The sequence below is a fragment of the Carcharodon carcharias genome, chromosome 12, assembly GCF_017639515.1.
Source record: "Carcharodon carcharias isolate sCarCar2 chromosome 12, sCarCar2.pri, whole genome shotgun sequence".
NCBI lineage: Eukaryota > Metazoa > Chordata > Chondrichthyes > Lamniformes > Lamnidae > Carcharodon > Carcharodon carcharias.
The window spans coordinates 122,313,924-122,330,537 of NC_054478.1; the positions used below are offsets into that span (position 1 = coordinate 122,313,924).

General features: G+C 44.5%; 1 protein-coding gene across 1 annotated transcript in view; it reads right to left on the reverse strand.

Annotated features, from left to right (window-relative positions):
* LOC121284724 (uncharacterized protein C21orf58-like) overlaps window positions 1–16,614 on the reverse strand; it is a 61,677-nt gene that overhangs the window by 3,144 nt on the left and 41,919 nt on the right. The window contains exons 5-6 of the mRNA XM_041200276.1: window positions 14,192–14,433; window positions 1,055–1,124 (exon numbers count right to left, since the gene is read on the reverse strand). Coding sequence (XP_041056210.1) covers window positions 1,079–1,124; window positions 14,192–14,433 — 288 coding nt within the window. The 3' untranslated portion in view covers window positions 1,055–1,078. The remainder of the gene's footprint in view (window positions 1–1,054; window positions 1,125–14,191; window positions 14,434–16,614) is intronic.

A 16,614-nucleotide genomic window follows, 5' to 3' on the forward strand; every position in this document is an offset into this window, starting at 1 on the left:
TTCAAAGCACTTAAAGGAGTCCAAGGATTTAAGGAAAGAAGGAAACCTGCTTGGCAAAACATTATCTGGCTCATCTTTCTGCAGAAAATGAAAATTGATTTGAATTCAACGTATCTGTCAAAAAAACCCTGTAGCTGTTTCCATTTGAAAGTGCTGAAGACTTGTCACTGCCAGCAGGAACCATTGTTTCAGAAGTGATTATCCAATTTTAGAGGATTTGGAAGTTCTGGAATCCTTGAGGTGTGGAAAGACAGACAGCAGCAAACATAGCAAAAATCCCATCATAAAGGAAACAATGCGGTGCAGTCAACAGCAGTTTGAAGGTACTTGTTGGAGGAATGGTAATTGATATTTGCAGAGCATAGCAGTAATCTATTGCACAGGTACTAATGCTAATCAGGAAAGGTAATGTTAACCTTTATCTCAATGGTAATGGAATGCAACAGTGAGGAAACAACACTTCAATTGTATATAGCTTTGGTCCATTCCCATATGGCACACTGCATTCAGCTCTGGATACTAAATATCAGGAAGAATATTGGTCTTCGAGGGAGTACAACACATTCGCCAGAATAACATTGGGACTGAAAGGGTTACATAAACGTGGCTTGCATTCTCTTGAATATAGAAAGTTAAAGGATGATCTAAAATGAGGCTTTTAAAATGATGAAGGAATTTTATTGGGTATGGTAGAGAGAAACTATGACCTCCAGTGGGGGAATCCAGAACAAGGGGTCACAACCTTAAAATTATAGCAAGGCCATCCAGGGATGAATTCATGAAGCAATCCACACAAAGGGTAGTAAAAATCCAGAACTCTCTTCTTCCAAAAAGGCTGTGGATATTGAAATTTTCTCAAACTCAATTTGAATTCAATAGACAATGCTTGCTAGGTGTTCCCTTACTGTTAGCTTATTGGCTTTTTACTCATCACAGAGCATTTAGCAAATGACTAAGTATCAGGGCCACTGGTCCCGCAAAATGCTTTACAGTATTAGGCAGTAATATGCTGAAATAGACAAATGCTAGCATGCAGCCACCATAGCAACTTTACCTTCAGGTATGTAGTATTCTGCATTTACAGTCCTGGAGGCATTCGGGAGTAGGTTCCATCAACTGTTTCCCTTCAAAAAAAAAGGAAAGAATTTGTGTTTTTATAGCATCTGTTCACAACTCTTGAGATGTCCAAAGTATTTGGGATTCACTCAATTACTTCTAATATGCAGTCACAATTTTGTGGGTAAATTCAGGAGCCAGTTTGTGCGCAGCAAAGTCCCATAGATAGCATTAATATGAATGATCTGATATTTTGGTGCTATTGGTTTAGACCGGGAATAAGTTCCCCTCTGTGCTTGAATATTATTATGGGATTTTTAATGTCTTCTGAAGGAGGAAGATAGATCCTTTGTTTAAATTTCATTCAATTGACAGCACCTCTGACAATGCAGCAAACCCTCCATATTCAATGTCAACCTTGTTCATGGAGAAGGATTTCCATGGAATTTTCCCCCCAGAACTTCAACACGAACTCTGGAGAAATAGTGTTAACAGCTGTTTCTCTAGGGATTCAACTGATCTCTCCTTGGAGAATCCCCACTTCAATTCCAGGTATATGTGCTCAAATTCTGGAGTGAGACATGAATGCATAGCTTTTGACAGAAATAAGAGTGTACCATTTAAGCTAAACTAGCACCGAACTATTACTCACTGGGTTACCTCTTCTAAAGCTTTCTGATGTCCTATACTCTGGACCTTGGTCTTATGTCTCTGTCTCCCAATCATAAAAAGAAGTCATAAAGGATATGCTGATAGAGTTATACAAAGAGGAATGGGAGGAGGCTCATTTGGAGCATAAACACCAGCAATGGCCAGTTGGGAAAATACTTGGTTTCTGTGTTGTGGACTTCATGCATTTAATTACTGAACATGGAATCAAAGGGTAGTTCATATTGGAGATGAATCTATATTTCCACAATGGAAGAAATTTTTTTTGTGGTCAAGGTGAATGAACCAGTAACAAAATGAAGGAGAATTTGTGGTACGTACCATATTATTTAAATATCATATGATTTTCACACTACAATTCAATAAAACCATTATTGTAGTTAAATTGTTCTTTCCATATCTACATATGTAGTTTAGATACTCAGATTAATAATAGAGCCCCTCAATATGGCATTTTAGCATTGCCCAGGTGTTATGTACGCTTCCATACAAATGAGCTGGCCTCACGAGCAATGCCATGTTGCGTATCAGCAGCGAGCCAGGGCTGCTAACTACCACTCTGCCAAACATGGGACATTGGGTAGGGGGTTATTTAAAGGCACCGACAGCCTGCTGTATAAGATCTGTTACAAATAAGAGCTGTATGACTGGAATGCTGGTTAAGTGGGAAAATCAGGGCTAATGTGCCTGTATGTGAATGCACGAAGTGTGATTAATAAGATTGGTGAACTGCAGGCACAGGTTGACAAATGCAATTATGATATTGTTATAACAGAGACCTGGCTCAAAGAAGGGCAGGACTGGGTGCTAAATATTCCTGGGCTAGGAGAGACAAGAAAGGAAGAAAAGGGGCGGGGTGAGTGGCAATATTGGTTAAAGTTGGCATTACAGTACTGGAGAGAGAGGATGTTCCAGAGGGGTCAAGAACAGAATCTCTCTGGCTAAAGACAAGGAATGGGAAAGGTACAATAACATTGATTGGTATAGTATATAGACCACCAATTAGTGGAAGGGATGTGGAGAAACAAATTTGCAAAGAAATTATGGAGAGGTGCAAGAGTTATTGAGTAATCATAATGGAGGACTTCAATTATCCAAATATAGACTGGGATGGGAATAGTACAAAAGGACAAGAGAGGAGAGAGTTTCTGGAATGTATTCATGATAATTAATACAGCAGTGTGCTTCCAGTCCAACGAGAGGACATGTACTTTTGGACCTGGTTCTGGAAAATGAGTTGGCCCAAGTGGATCAAATATCAGTGGGAGAGCCTCTAGGGCACAGTGACCACTGTTTTATAAGGCTTAGGTTAATCATGGAAAAGGACAGAGAACAATCCAGAGCAGGGATAATTAATTGGGGGAAAGTTAGCTTCAATGGGATGAGAATGTCATGTGAGTTGAAATCAAATATTGGCAGAAAAGACAGTCGCTGAACAATAGATCACCTTCAAAGAAAAAGTACTGTAGGCAATGTCAAGGTATATTCCCTTGAAGGGGAAAGGTAGGACAAATAAATCCAGAGCGCCCTGGATGATGAGAGGGATAGAAGTGAAGATGAAAGGAAGAAGTGCATATATGACAGATGTCAGGTAGAAAATGCAATGGAGAATCAGACTGAATATAGAAGGACCTGAGGGGAAGTGAAAAAACTAATAAGAAAAACAAGAAGAAGAGCATGAAAAGAGGTTGGCAGTGAACATAAAAGGGAATCCCAAGGTCTTCTATAAGCATGTAAACAATAAAAGGGTGGTAAAAGAAACAGTAGGGCTGATTAGGGACAAAAAGGGGACTTGCATGTGGTGGCTAGAGAAATAGCAGAGATGTTGAATAAATACTTTGCATCTGTCTTTACAAAAGAAGAAGATGCTACCCAGGCCGAGGTGAGAGAGAAGGTAACTGTACAAGAGAATAACTTACAATTGAGAGGAAAGTGGTGTTGGAAAGGCTATCTTTCCTTAAAATAAATAAGGTACCAGGACCAGATGAGATGCATCCAAGGGTACTGAGGGAAGTGAGCGTGGAAATTGCAGATGCACTGGTGATAATCTTCAAATCTTCCTGAGATACTGAGGACTGGAGAACTGTGAATGTTACAACCTTGTTTAAAAAGGAGTGCAAGGATAAAGCTGGCAACTACAGGCCAGTCAGTTTGACCTCAGCGTTAGGGAAACTTCTGGAAACTATAGGATGGGATAAAATCAATAATCGCTTAGACTTAGATCGTTAAGTGCAGGATAATTAAGGAAAGCCAGCATAGATTCATCAAGGGAAAATCATGTTTAACTAACTTGGAGTTTTTTGAGGAGATAACAGAAAAGGTTGATAAAGGAAATGTTGTTGATATGGATTTTCAAAAGGCATTTGAGCCACACAACAGACTTGTGAACAAAATTCTAGGTCATGGAATAAAAGGGAAAGTAGGCACTTGGATAAGAAATTGGCTAAGTGACAGGAAACAACAGTGATAAATGGTTGTATTTCAGTTTGGAGGAAGGTTTGTCGTAGAGTTCCTCAGGGGTCAGTGTTGGGTCCCTTGCTCTTCCTGATATACATAAATGACCTAGACTGTGGTGTGCAGGGCATGATTTCAAATTTGCAGATGATATGAAGATTGGAAATGTTCTCAACTGTGATGAAGATAGTGTTGAACTTCAAAAGGGCATCAACATGTTGGTGGATTGGGCAGACAAGTGGCAGATGAAGTTCAATACAGAGAAGTGTGAGGTGATTTGTTTTGGCAGGAAAGATATGGTGAGACAGAATAAAATAAAGGGAGAGCCTCTAATGGAGGTGCAGGAACAGAGGGACCTCGGTGTATGTGTACATAGGTCATTTAAGATGGCAGGGCATCTCGAGAGTGCAGTTAATAAAACATATATCTTAGGCTTTATTAAGAGGGGCATTGAGTACAAGAGTAAGGAGGTCATGTTGAACTTGTAGAAGACATGTGGAGTACTGCGTCTAGTTCTGGGTGCCATTCTTGAGGGAGGATGTGGAGGCATTGGAGAGAGTACAGAGGCGATTCACAAGAATGATTCCCGGGATGAAGAACTAAAACTATAAGGATAGATTGGAGAGGTTGGGACTGCTTACTTTGGAGAAAAGAAGGCTGAGAGGAGACTTGATGGAGGTATTCAAGATCCGGAAGGGTATGGATAGGGTAAATAGTGAGAAACTGTTCCCACTCAAGAAATCATCAAGAACCAGAGAGCACAGATTCAAATTAATTGACAAAAGGAGTAAATGTGATGTGAAGAAAGGCTTTTCACCCAGAGGGTGGTTGGAGTCTGGAACAAACTTCCAGAAAGGGTGGTGGAGGCAGGTTCAATCAAGGTATTCAAAAGGAAATTGGATTGCTACCTGAAAAAAGGGAATGTGCAATGTTACTGGGATAAGGCAGGGGAGTGGAACTAAGTCGAATGCTCTTTCAGAGAGCCATTGCAGACTCGATGGGCCAAATGGTCTCCTGCACTGTAAAGATACTGTGCTCCCACAACAATGTTGAGTAGCCATCGAATTAGATTGGAATTTGGAAGAGGATTCTTTTTTATCCATTTGCAGGATATGAGCATCGTTGGCTAGGCCAGCACTTATTGCCCATCCCTAATTACCCTTGAGAAGTTGGTGGTGAGCTGCTTTCTTGAACTGCTGCAGTCCCTGCGGTATAGGTACACCCACAGTGCAGTTAGGGAGGGAGTTCCGGGATCTTGACCCAGTAACAGTGAAAAAACAGCAATATATTTCCAAGTCAGGATGGTGAGTAACTTGGAGGGGGACTTCTAGGTGGTGGTGTTCCCATGTGTCTGCTGTCCTTGTCCTTCTAGATGGTAGTGGTCGTGGGTTTGGTAGGTGCTACCTAAGGAGCTTTGGTGAATTTCTGCAGTGCATCTTGTAGATGGTACATACTGCTGTTACTGTGCATAGGTGGTAGAGGGAGTGAATGTTTGCGGATGTGGTTCCAATCAGTGGGTTGCTTTGTCCTGGATGGTGTCAAGCTCCTTGATTATTATTGGAGCTACACTCATTCAAGCAAGCGGAGAGTATTCCATCACACTCTTGATGGTAGATGGTAGACAGGCTTTGGGGAGTCAGGAGGTGAGTTACTCGCTGCAGGATGCCTAGCCTCTGACCTGCTCTTGTAGCCACAATATTTATATGACTAGTCCAGCTCAGTTTCTGGTAACCCCTAGGATGTTCATAGTGGGGGATTCTGCGATGGTAATGCCATTGAATTGTCAAGGAGCAATGGTTAGGTTCTCTCTTGTTAGAGATGGTCATTGCCTGGCACTTGTGTGGCACGAATGTTACTTGCCACTTATCAGCCCAAGCCTGGATATTGTCCAGGTCTTGCTGCATTTGGACATGGACTGCTTAGTCTTCAGTTTCCATTGTCCTGGCCACACACATTCGATGACTCAGGGTTACCTTATGTGCCCAATTACCCAGACAGCTGGCACCAGATATGGGATTATCATCCATTCTCTTCCCAGAACAAACAAAACAATCACTCTGCAGTTCAAACCAAAGAGCACCAACTATCACTGCCAAGGTTTTAGTCAGTTGCCAGCAATGATAGCCAGTTTCCATTAGAAGATCTTGATACGTACAGAGCAATGAAAGGATGGGATTGGTCATGAGGAACTAGCTGATGCAAGACAGTGGCTCAGCATGCTGTGTGCCCCTTGTGATCTGTACTTGAAAACAGAAACAGTTTTGAGACAGAGTCCGCTACATTAGCCTGACTCTATTGAACTGTCACTCTTGACATTTCAATGGAGTGACTCTCCAATTACAGTCATCTTGCTGTGAAATTCAACAGAACTCATGTCAGCAACAGTCCTTTTCCACCACAAGCTCTGCACAAGTAACTATAGATGCTTCCTCTGAAAACAATGAATGATTCCAGTAAAGGTGGTTCTGCATTAGGATTATCAGTTTTGTTGCAGATACTAACCAGTCATCGTTGAAACATCGCAAAAACAGAAATACCTGGAAAAACTCAGCAGGTCTGGCAGCATCGGCGGAGAAGAACAAAGTTGACGTTTCGAGTCCTCAAGACCCTTCAACAGAACTAAGTAAAAAAAGGAGAGGGGTGAAATATAAACTGGTTTAAGGTGGGGGGGGGGGGGTGGGGGAGAAGTGGGGGGGTGTGGTTGTAGGGACACGCAAGCAGTGATAGGAGGAGATAACCAAAAGATGTCACAGACGAAGGAACAAAGAGGTGTTGAAGGTGGTGATATTATCTAAAAGAATGTGCTAATTAAGAATGGATAGCAGGACACGCAAGGTACAGATAGCTTTCGTGGGGCTGGGGTGAAATAAGTCTAAAAGGGCATAAAAGGTACAGATTTAAAAATAATGGAAATAGGTGGGAAAAGAAAAATTTATATAAATTATTGGAATAAACAAAAGGGAGGGGGAAGAAATGGAAAGGGGGTTGGGATGGAGGAGGGAGTTCAAGATCTAAAGTTGTTGAACTCAATATTCAGTCCGGAAGTCTGTAAAGTGCCTAGTCGGAAGATGAGGTGCTATTCCTCCAGTTTGCGTTGAACTTCACTGGAACAATGCAGCAAGCCAAGGACAGACATGTGGGCAAGAGAGCAGGGTGGAGTGTTAAAATGGCAAGGGACAGGGAGGTCTGGGTCATTCTTGCGGCAGACGGAAGGTGTTCTGCAAAGCGGTCGCCCAGTCTGCGTTTGGTCTCTCCAATGTAGAGGAAACCACATTGGGAGCAACAAATGCAGTAGCATAAGTTGGGGGAAATGCAAGTGAAATGCTGCTTCAGGTGAAAGGAGTGTTTGGGCCCTTGGACGGTGAGGAGAGAGGAAGTGATGGGGCAGGTGTTGCATATTTTGCATATGCATGTGGAGGTGCCATAGGTGGGGGTTGAGGAGTAGGGGGTGATGCAGGAGTGGACCAGGGTGTCCCGGAGGGAACGATCCCTACGGAATGCCGCCATGGGGGGTGAAGGGAAGATGTGTTTGGTGATGACATCATGCTGGAGTTGGTGGAAATGGCGGAGGATGATCCTTTGAATGCGGAGGCTGGTGGGGTGATAAGTGAGGACAAGGGGGACCCTATCATGTTTCTGGGAGGGAGGAGAAGACATGAGGGCAGACGTGCGGGAGATGGGCCGGACACGGTTGAAGGCCTTGTCAACGGCCGTGGGTGGAAAACCTCGGTTAAGGAAGAAGGAGGACATGTCAGAGGAACTGTTTTTGAAAGTGGCATCATCAGAACAGATACGACGGAGGCGAAGGAACTGAGAGAATGGGATGGAGTCCTTACAGGAAGTGGGGTATGAGGAGCTGTAGTCAAGGTAGCTGTGGGAGTCGGTAGGCTTGTAATGGTTATTGGTGGACAGTCTATCACCAGAAATTGAGACAGCGAGGTCAAGGAACGGAAGGGAAGTGTCAGAGATGGACCATGTGAAAATGATGGAGGGGTGGAAATTGGAAGCAAACTTAATAAATTTTTCCAGTTCCTGACGAGAGCATTGATGTACCGGAGAAAGAGTTGTGGGAGGAAGCCAGAGTAGGACTGGAACAAGGAATGTTCCACATACCCCATAAAGAGATAGGCATAGCTGGGGCCCATGGGTACTCATAGCCACACCTTTTATTTGGAGGAAGTGAGAGGAGTTAAAGGAGAAATTGTTCAGTGGGAGAACAAATTCAGCCAGATGGAGGAGAGTAGAGGTGGATGGGGATTGTTCGGGCCTCTGTCCGAGGAAGAAGCTGAGAGCCCACAGACCATCCTGGTGGGGGATGGAGGTGAAGAGGAGGCGGTTGGGGCCAGGGAACTGGAACTTGTTGATGTGACGTAAGGTATCAGAGGAATCATGGATGTTGCTGGGAAGGGACTGGACAAGGGGAGAGAGAAGGGAGTCAAGATAGCGAGAAATGAGTTCCGTGGGGCAGGAACAGGCTGGCACGATCGGTCTGCCTGGACAGTCCTGTTTGTGGATTTTGGGTAGGAGGTAGAAGCGGGCCGTCCGAGGTTGGGCGACTATCAGGTTGAAAGCTATGGGAGGAAGATCTCCAGAGGAGATGAGGTCAGTGACAGTCCTAGAAACAATGGCTTGACGTTCAGTGGTGGGGTCATGGTCCAGGGAGAGGTAGGAGGAAGTGTCTGCGAGTTGACGCTCAGCCTCCGAGAGGTAGAGGTCAGTGCGCCAGACAACAACAGCACCATCCTTGTCAGCGGGTTTGATGACAATGTTAGGGTTGGACCTGAGAGAACGGAGTGCAGTAAGTTCAGAGAGAGGTTAGAATGGGGAGAGGTGCAGAGAAATTGAGACGACTAATGTCATGCTGACAGTTCTCAATGAAAAGATCAAGAGAAGGTAATAATCCAGAGGGGTGGGTCCAGGTGGAGAGAGAATATTGGAGGTGGGTAAAAGGATCCGTTGAACGGGGAGAGGACTCCTGCCCAACGAAGTGAGCACGGAGACGAAGACGGTGGAAGAAGAGTTCAGCATCGTGCCGAGCCCGAAATTCATTGAGGGCGTAAGGGTATGAAACTAAGTCCTTTACTGAGCACTGAATGTTCAGTGTCGGAGAGGGGAAGGTCATGGGGTATAGTGAATACACGGCTGGGGCTGGGATTGGAAGACGGGGTGGGGACGGGGGGACAGGCAGGGGTGGAGGGTCTTAGATGAGTGTTGGTGTCGATGAGTTGTTGGAGCTTGCGTTCCTTAACACTTGCGAGAAAGATAAAAAGTTTCTTGTTGAGGCGTTGGATGAGACGAAGAATAAAATGAAACTGGGGGCATGCGCAGCTTTGAAAAAGGGTGCTGGAGGGAGAGGTTGAGTGTGTTCATATGGCAGTGCATGGCACTGAGTGTGGATCTCAGAATGCGACGGAAACAGCAGTCCGAGAAACGTTTTCTGTCCCGGAGATACCTGTAATCCTGGGTGGGTTCGAAACATGAGGGATGGAATTTCAGTTGAAACCACGTGGGGTAAGCCGGAGATGGAGACAGTCACTGAGAAAGGAAATATGGCTGTGAAAGCGAGTTTTAATAAACACCTTGTCAAACACCAGGAGAGAAATGGAAAGCAATGAAGGTGAACAAGGCAAGAAGAGAGAGATTCGAAAATCCTGACGGAAAAGGGGTGGGGATGGAGGAGGGAGTTCAAGATCTAAAATTGTTGAACTCAATATTCAGTCCGGAAGGCTGTAAAGTGCTTAGTCGGAAGATGAGTGCTGTTCCTCCAGTTTGCGTTGAGCTTCACTGGAACAATGCAGCAAGCCAAGGACAGACATGTGGGCAAGAGAGCAGGGTGGAGTGTTAAAATGACAAGCGACAGGGAGGTCTGGGTCATTCTTGCAGACAGACCGAAGGTGTTCTGCAAAGCGGTCGCCCAATCTGCTTTTGGTCTCTCCCAAGGAGGCTGCATTGGGAACAACGAATGCAGTAGACTAAGTTGGGGGAAATGCAAGTGAAATGCTGCTTCACTTGAAAGGAGTGTTTGGGCCCTTGGACAGTGAGGAGAGAGGAAGTGAAGGGGCAGGTGTTGCATATTTTGCGTATGCATGGGGAGGTGCCGTAGGTGGAGGTTGAGGAGTAGGGGGTGATGCAGGAGTGGACCAGGGTGTCATGGAGGGAACGATCCCTATGGAATGCCGCCGGGGGGGGTGAAGGGAAGATGTGTTTGGTGGTGGCATCATGCTGGAGTTGGCGGAAATGGCGGAGGATGATCCTTTGAATGTGGAGGCTGGTGGGGTGATAAGTGATGACAAGGGGGACCCTATCATGTTTCTGGGAGGGAGGAGAAGGCGTGAGGGCGGATGCGCAGGAGATGGGCTGGACACGGTTGAGGGCCCTGTCAACGACTGTGGGTGGAAAACCTCGGTTAAGGAAGAAGGAGGACATGTCAGAGGAACTGTTTTTGAAGGTGACATCATCAGGACAGATGCGACAGAGGTGAAGGAACTGAGAGAATGGGATGGAGTCCTTACAGGAAGCGGGGTATGAGGAGCTGTAGTCGAGTTAGCTGTGGGAGTCGGTAGGCTTGTAATGGATATTGGTGGACAGAGAAGTCAAGGAAGGGAAGGGAAGTGTCAGAGATGGACCATGTGAAAATGATGGAGGGGTGGAGATTGGAAGCAAACTTAATAAATTTTTTCAGGTACTGACGAGAGCATGAAGCAGCACCGAAGTAATCATTGATGTACTGGAGAAAGAGTTGTGGGAGGGGGCCGGAGTAGGACTGGAACAAGGAATGTTCCACATACCTGCTACCTATTCTTAATTAGCACATTCTTTTAGATAATATCACCACTTTCAACACCTCTTTGTTCTTTTGACTGTGACATCTTTTGGTTATCTGCTCCTATCACTGCTTGCTTGTCCCTACAACCACCGCACCCCCCCAACTTCTTCCCCCACCCCCCACCTTAAACCAGCTTATATTTCACCTCTCCTATTTTTACTTAGTTCTGTTGAAGAGTCATGAGGACTCAAAACATCAAATTTGTTCTTCTCCGCCGATGCTGCCAGACCTGCTGAGTTTTTCCAGGTATTTCTGTTTTTGTTTTGGATTTCCAGCATCCGCAGTTTTTTGTTTTTATCGTTGAAACATCCACCGCTACTCCTCAGGTAATAGAATAATTTGTAGTATTGCACACAGACAATCAATACATCAGAAAAATGCATTAAAACATAACTACAAATACCATGACATCTAATGGGAGTAATGTTCAACCTCTGTGCCTGGACAGCAAGACAGTGGAAAAGATCAACCTCCCATTGTAGAACCCATCCAAAGTCATCCCATTGATTTCAATGGAGTGAAAATCAAGCAGGTTCTCCTTGCAGGAGAAGAAAGCACAGAACAGCAGGAAGAGGCAGAGAACTGGAGTTGCGGGGTGTGAGGGATAGCCCCCCCACCAATGAGAGCCACCTTCACCGCTTGCAATGCGCGCCCAGCAGTCCATTGGGGAGGAGTTTTGTTCTGGAGGCTACAGATGTCAGCAACAACATGTCATGAACGCCTGAGCCTCCTGCAGCACTCATGCACACACATGTTGAGAGAACTGATCCTCTGCTTGTAAACCCTGTGTTGGGGGTCTCACCTCTTTCAAGTGAAATCTCTGTGTCTATCTCCTCTATTCTGTGGAGTGACATGTGGCTAAGGGAAGACAGCTGGTGTTGCTGCCGGTATTGCTCCTGCTCTTCCCTGTGCTGTTGGTGTTTCTGGTGCTGCTCCTCTAATTCTTCATCAGAGGTCCAAGGTAGACCTGCACAAGCTGTTCCAGTGCCACAGTGAAGGCTGACAGCAGAGAAGTGCAGACTGAGGTGTGTGAAGTGCAAGAGAGGTGAACTGACCTGGGCCCTGTCAACATCCCAGTAACAGTACTGAAGACTAGTGCTCGAGAACCAGCCATGTAGCCTAGCTAAGCTCTTCCAGTCCAGCTACAACACTGACATCTATCCAAAAGTGTGGAAAATTTCCCAAATATGTCCTGTCCACAAAAAGCAGGATAAATCAAAACCAGACAATTACTGCCCTATCAGTCTACTTTTGGTCATCAGCAAAATTATGGACAATATCTTAGACAGTGCTATCAAGTCACACTTAGCAATAACCTGCTCATCTGCTCAGTTTGGGCTGCATGAAGACCACTAAGTTCCAGACCTCTTTAAAGCCTTGGTTCAATCACGGACAAAGAAGTGAATTTCTAGTGGTGAGATAAGAATGACTGCCCTAGACATCAAGGAAGCATTTAACCAATTGTGGCATCAAGGAGCCCTAGCAAAATTGAAGTCAGTGGTTATCAGGGGGAAAACTCTCAGCTAGCACAAAAGAAGATTGCTGTTGTAGGCTAGTTATCTCAGAACATCGTTGCAGGAGTTCCTCAGGGTCAAATCATCTTGTGCTACTTCATCAATGACCTCCTTTCCAACATGAGGTCACGGGTGGAGATGTTTGCAGTTGACTGAACAATGCTCAGCGCTAACCGCAACTCCCAAGATACTGAAACAGTCCGTATCCACATGCAGCAAGACCTGGACAACTTTCAGGTTTAGGCTAACGTGTGCATGAATGTTACTTGCCACTTAAGTGCCAGGCAATGACCACCTCCAACAAGAGAAAATCTAACCACATCCATTTGACATTCAATGGCATTATGATCGTTAGCACCCTGGGTATTATCATTGATCAGAAACTGAACTGGAGCATCCAGATAAATACAAGAGCAGGTCAGACGGTAGGAATTCTGAGGTGGGTAATTCATCTCCTGATTCCCCAAAACCTGTCAAAACCAAAACAAAGTCAGGAATGTGATGCAATACTTTCCACTTGCCTGGATGTGTGCAGCTCCAACAAAACTCAACATCATCCAGGACAATGCAGCCAACTCAATCAGCACCCCATTCACCACCTTAAACATTAACTCCCTCCACCACCATGGTGACAGCAGTGTGTACCCATATGCAAGATGCATAGCAGCAACTCGCCAAGCAACCTTCAACAGCACCCTCCAAATATGCATTTTCTACCGCCTAGAAGGACAAGGCAGCAGATGCATGTTCCCCTCCAGGCCTCACACCATCTTGGCATTAAACTATATCTCCATTCCTTCACTATTGCCAAGTCAAAAATCTTGAACTCCTTAATATTACTGTGGGTGTACCTACACAATATGGACAGCAGCAGTTCAAGAAGACAGCTCACCACCTCCTCAAAAGCAATTAGGGGTGGACAATAAACTCTGACTTTGCCAACGATGCTCACATTCCATGAAAGAATAACAAAAAACTTCCAAGAAGTTAGAGATCACCTGTCAAGCATTCAGAGTTCATTATCAGAAGAACTGCTATGAAAAGCATCCTCTCACCTAGTCATTGCTGCAGCAATTCAGTTTCACTGTTTGAAAGCTTCTGAACCTGTCAGTTTCACTGAAGTGGCATTCCTCATTGTCCCTGGCATTCTCTACGGAGCTCAGGAAACCCATGTCCTGGCTGTCAAAGCCAGATGCTGGGTTAAAACCTCAGTCAGCTGCCTCTTTGCATATTTTGATGACTAATTTATCAGCTGCAAAGGGGGTTCCCCACCCACTTGCAAACCTAGTTGGGTGGGATCATGTCAGGTTCACGAACCAAGCCACTTTGCAACTCTTTAACACCCCTCCCCACTCATCCAAACCTGCCTCCCCCTGGTCCAGAACGTTGAGGGTTTTCCTGGAAAACCATGGTGATCCTCAAATTGCCTGCTGTAGTGCATAGGAAATACTCATTTCTTGCCATCAGTACCATTACCCTGGGTTGCTCTGCTGGCCTCCCACTAAAGTATCTGCGCAATTACAGGGAGAAGCTCAGAGAATTACAGGGTCAATGTCTGCAGCATGCCATGCAGATAGATATTACACAGCAATAAAAAAAACTCAGGTGTGTAGGAAAGGAACATTTAGAAGATAATTTAAAAACCATGGATGTTATTCTCCTGATCACTCACGTTTGCAAGGCAGGGAGCGTCACTGTCGGACCCATCAGGTGCTGAACTGAAGGCTGGATGTTGCTGTGCTGTGCCATTGGGTTTGAAGGTAGCATAGATGGCCACAATGGCTGTCCTATTGGTGGGAGGGGAGGTGGATGTGGTGTGGATTGCCCCTGGGCGGAGTAGTGATGATGATGGTGCACTGAAGATGGACGAGGCTTCTCAGCTTTCACTATAAATGGTACTGCTGACTGAATATCCTGCAGTTTAGGAAGAAGGTAACTCATCAGTCTGAGAACATACTGCACACCATTTACAGAGTGAATGTTAAGTTGCAATTGCCAAATGAAGTTAATATATTTCTGGCCTGTAAAGGTTATGTTAATTCTGCATTACATGCTGGAATAAAAAGAGTCTAAACGTGAACATATAATTCTATTCACGTCAGTTCTTTGCTTTTACTTAAATTGTTTTTTTTACAGAAAATATGTAACAGTTTGATAAACAGAATTTCACTTGGCACTGAGTAACATTACACTCAGGTCTTAATTCAGCCACACTTCTTTTCTATTGACTCTCATTTATTGTGTGTGACATTTCTGTACCAGGTGAGTCGATGTTAGTGCTGGGGAATGGAATAATTTCCATTTCAACCACATCAAACACTCCCAGCTTGAGTGCAACATACAGATTACAAGCTAAATTCCTTCTCTGCTCTACCCCAATAATGTTCCGGAGCTTCAATCACAAAAATGTGTTCCTTTCTGCACCAGTGCAACATTTCTATTTCTCACACCAACCATCTTTGTCCCGGAAGCAAGATTTTGTTTTATTCTTTCATGGGATGGGGGCATCACTGACAAGGCCAGCATTTGTTGCACAACCTTAACTGCCCTTGAGAAGGCGGTGAGCCACCTTCTTGAATTGCTGCAGTCCATGTGGTATAGGTAGACCTATGGTGCTGTTAGGGAGGGAGTTTCATGATTTTGACCCAGTGACAGTGAAGGAGCAGCAATGCAGTTCCAAGTCAGGATGGTGAGTGGGTTGGAGGAGAACTTGCAGGCTGTGGTGCTCCCATGCATCTGCCCTCTTGCATTCCAGATGGTAGAGTTTGCAGGTTTGGAATGTGCTGAAGAAGGAGCCTTGGTGAGATGTTGCAATGCATCTTGCTTGACTAATCTGAATGATTTTTTGATGAAGTAACAGAGAAGATTGAAGAAGCAAATGCAGCGGATGTTGTCTATATGGAAAGAAAGTTTCTGACAAAATACCCCATGAAAGGCTGATTTACAACATTGAGACTCATGGAATAGGAGGGTCAGTGTCAGCTTGGATAAAAAATTGGCTTAAGGACAGAAAACATGGAGTCATGGCAGATGGCTGATTATCAGACTGGTGGATGGTAGACTGGTGTTCCCCGAACATTAGTGTAAGTCTCTTTTTGATATAAATGAGTGATTTGGATATTGGAATACAGGGTAAAATTTAAAATTTTGCCAATGATACCAAACTTGGAGGTATGGCAAACTGTGAGGATGATACCAATTAATTGCAAAAGAGCATAGGTAGGCTAGCAGAATGGGCAGGCAAGTGGTAGATGAAATTCAATACAGAGAGTATGAAGTGTTGCATTTTGGCAGAAGGGTTAGGGAGGGGCTATATAAACTTAATGGCAGAATCCTAAAGAGTGTGCAGGGACAGAAGAACCAGAGATTCATGGGCATTAATCTTTGAAGGTACACAGTGAGTGAATAGTTAGCAAAGCATATGGAATTGTGGGCTTCATAAATAGAGATATTGAGTACAAAAGCAAATAAGTTATCTTGAGCTTTATAAAGTTCTGGTTAGGCCACAACTAGGGCATTGTGGTCCAGTTCTTGTTTCCATACTTTAGTAAGAATGTGAGGGTCCTTGAGAAGGTGCAGAGGATATGTACCAGAATGGTTCCAGGGATGAGGGATTTTACCTACAAATTAGGTGGAAAAGGTGGGGATTTTCTCCTTGGAGTAAAAGAGATTGAGGGAAGGTTTGATATAGTTGTACAACAATTTTACCCTGTATTCCAATATCCAAATCACTCATATATATCAAAAAGAGACTTACACTAATGTTCTGGGAACACCAGTCTGCTATCCACCAGTCTGATAATCAGCCATCTACCGTGACTCCATGTTTTCTGTGCAACCAAAGGTGGTTGGTGTGAGAAATAGAAATGTTGCACTGGTGCAGAAAGGAACACATTTTTATGATTGAAGTTAAGGGACATTATTGGGGTAGAGCAGAGAAGGAATTTAGCTTGTCATCTGTGTGTTGCACTCAAGCTGGGAGTGTTTGATGTGGTTAAAATGGAAATTATTCCATTCCCCATTTTGTAGATAAAGCAAAGCTGTTCCCATTATATAGGGCAATTCTATCACACTTCTGGCTTGCAGATGGTGGAC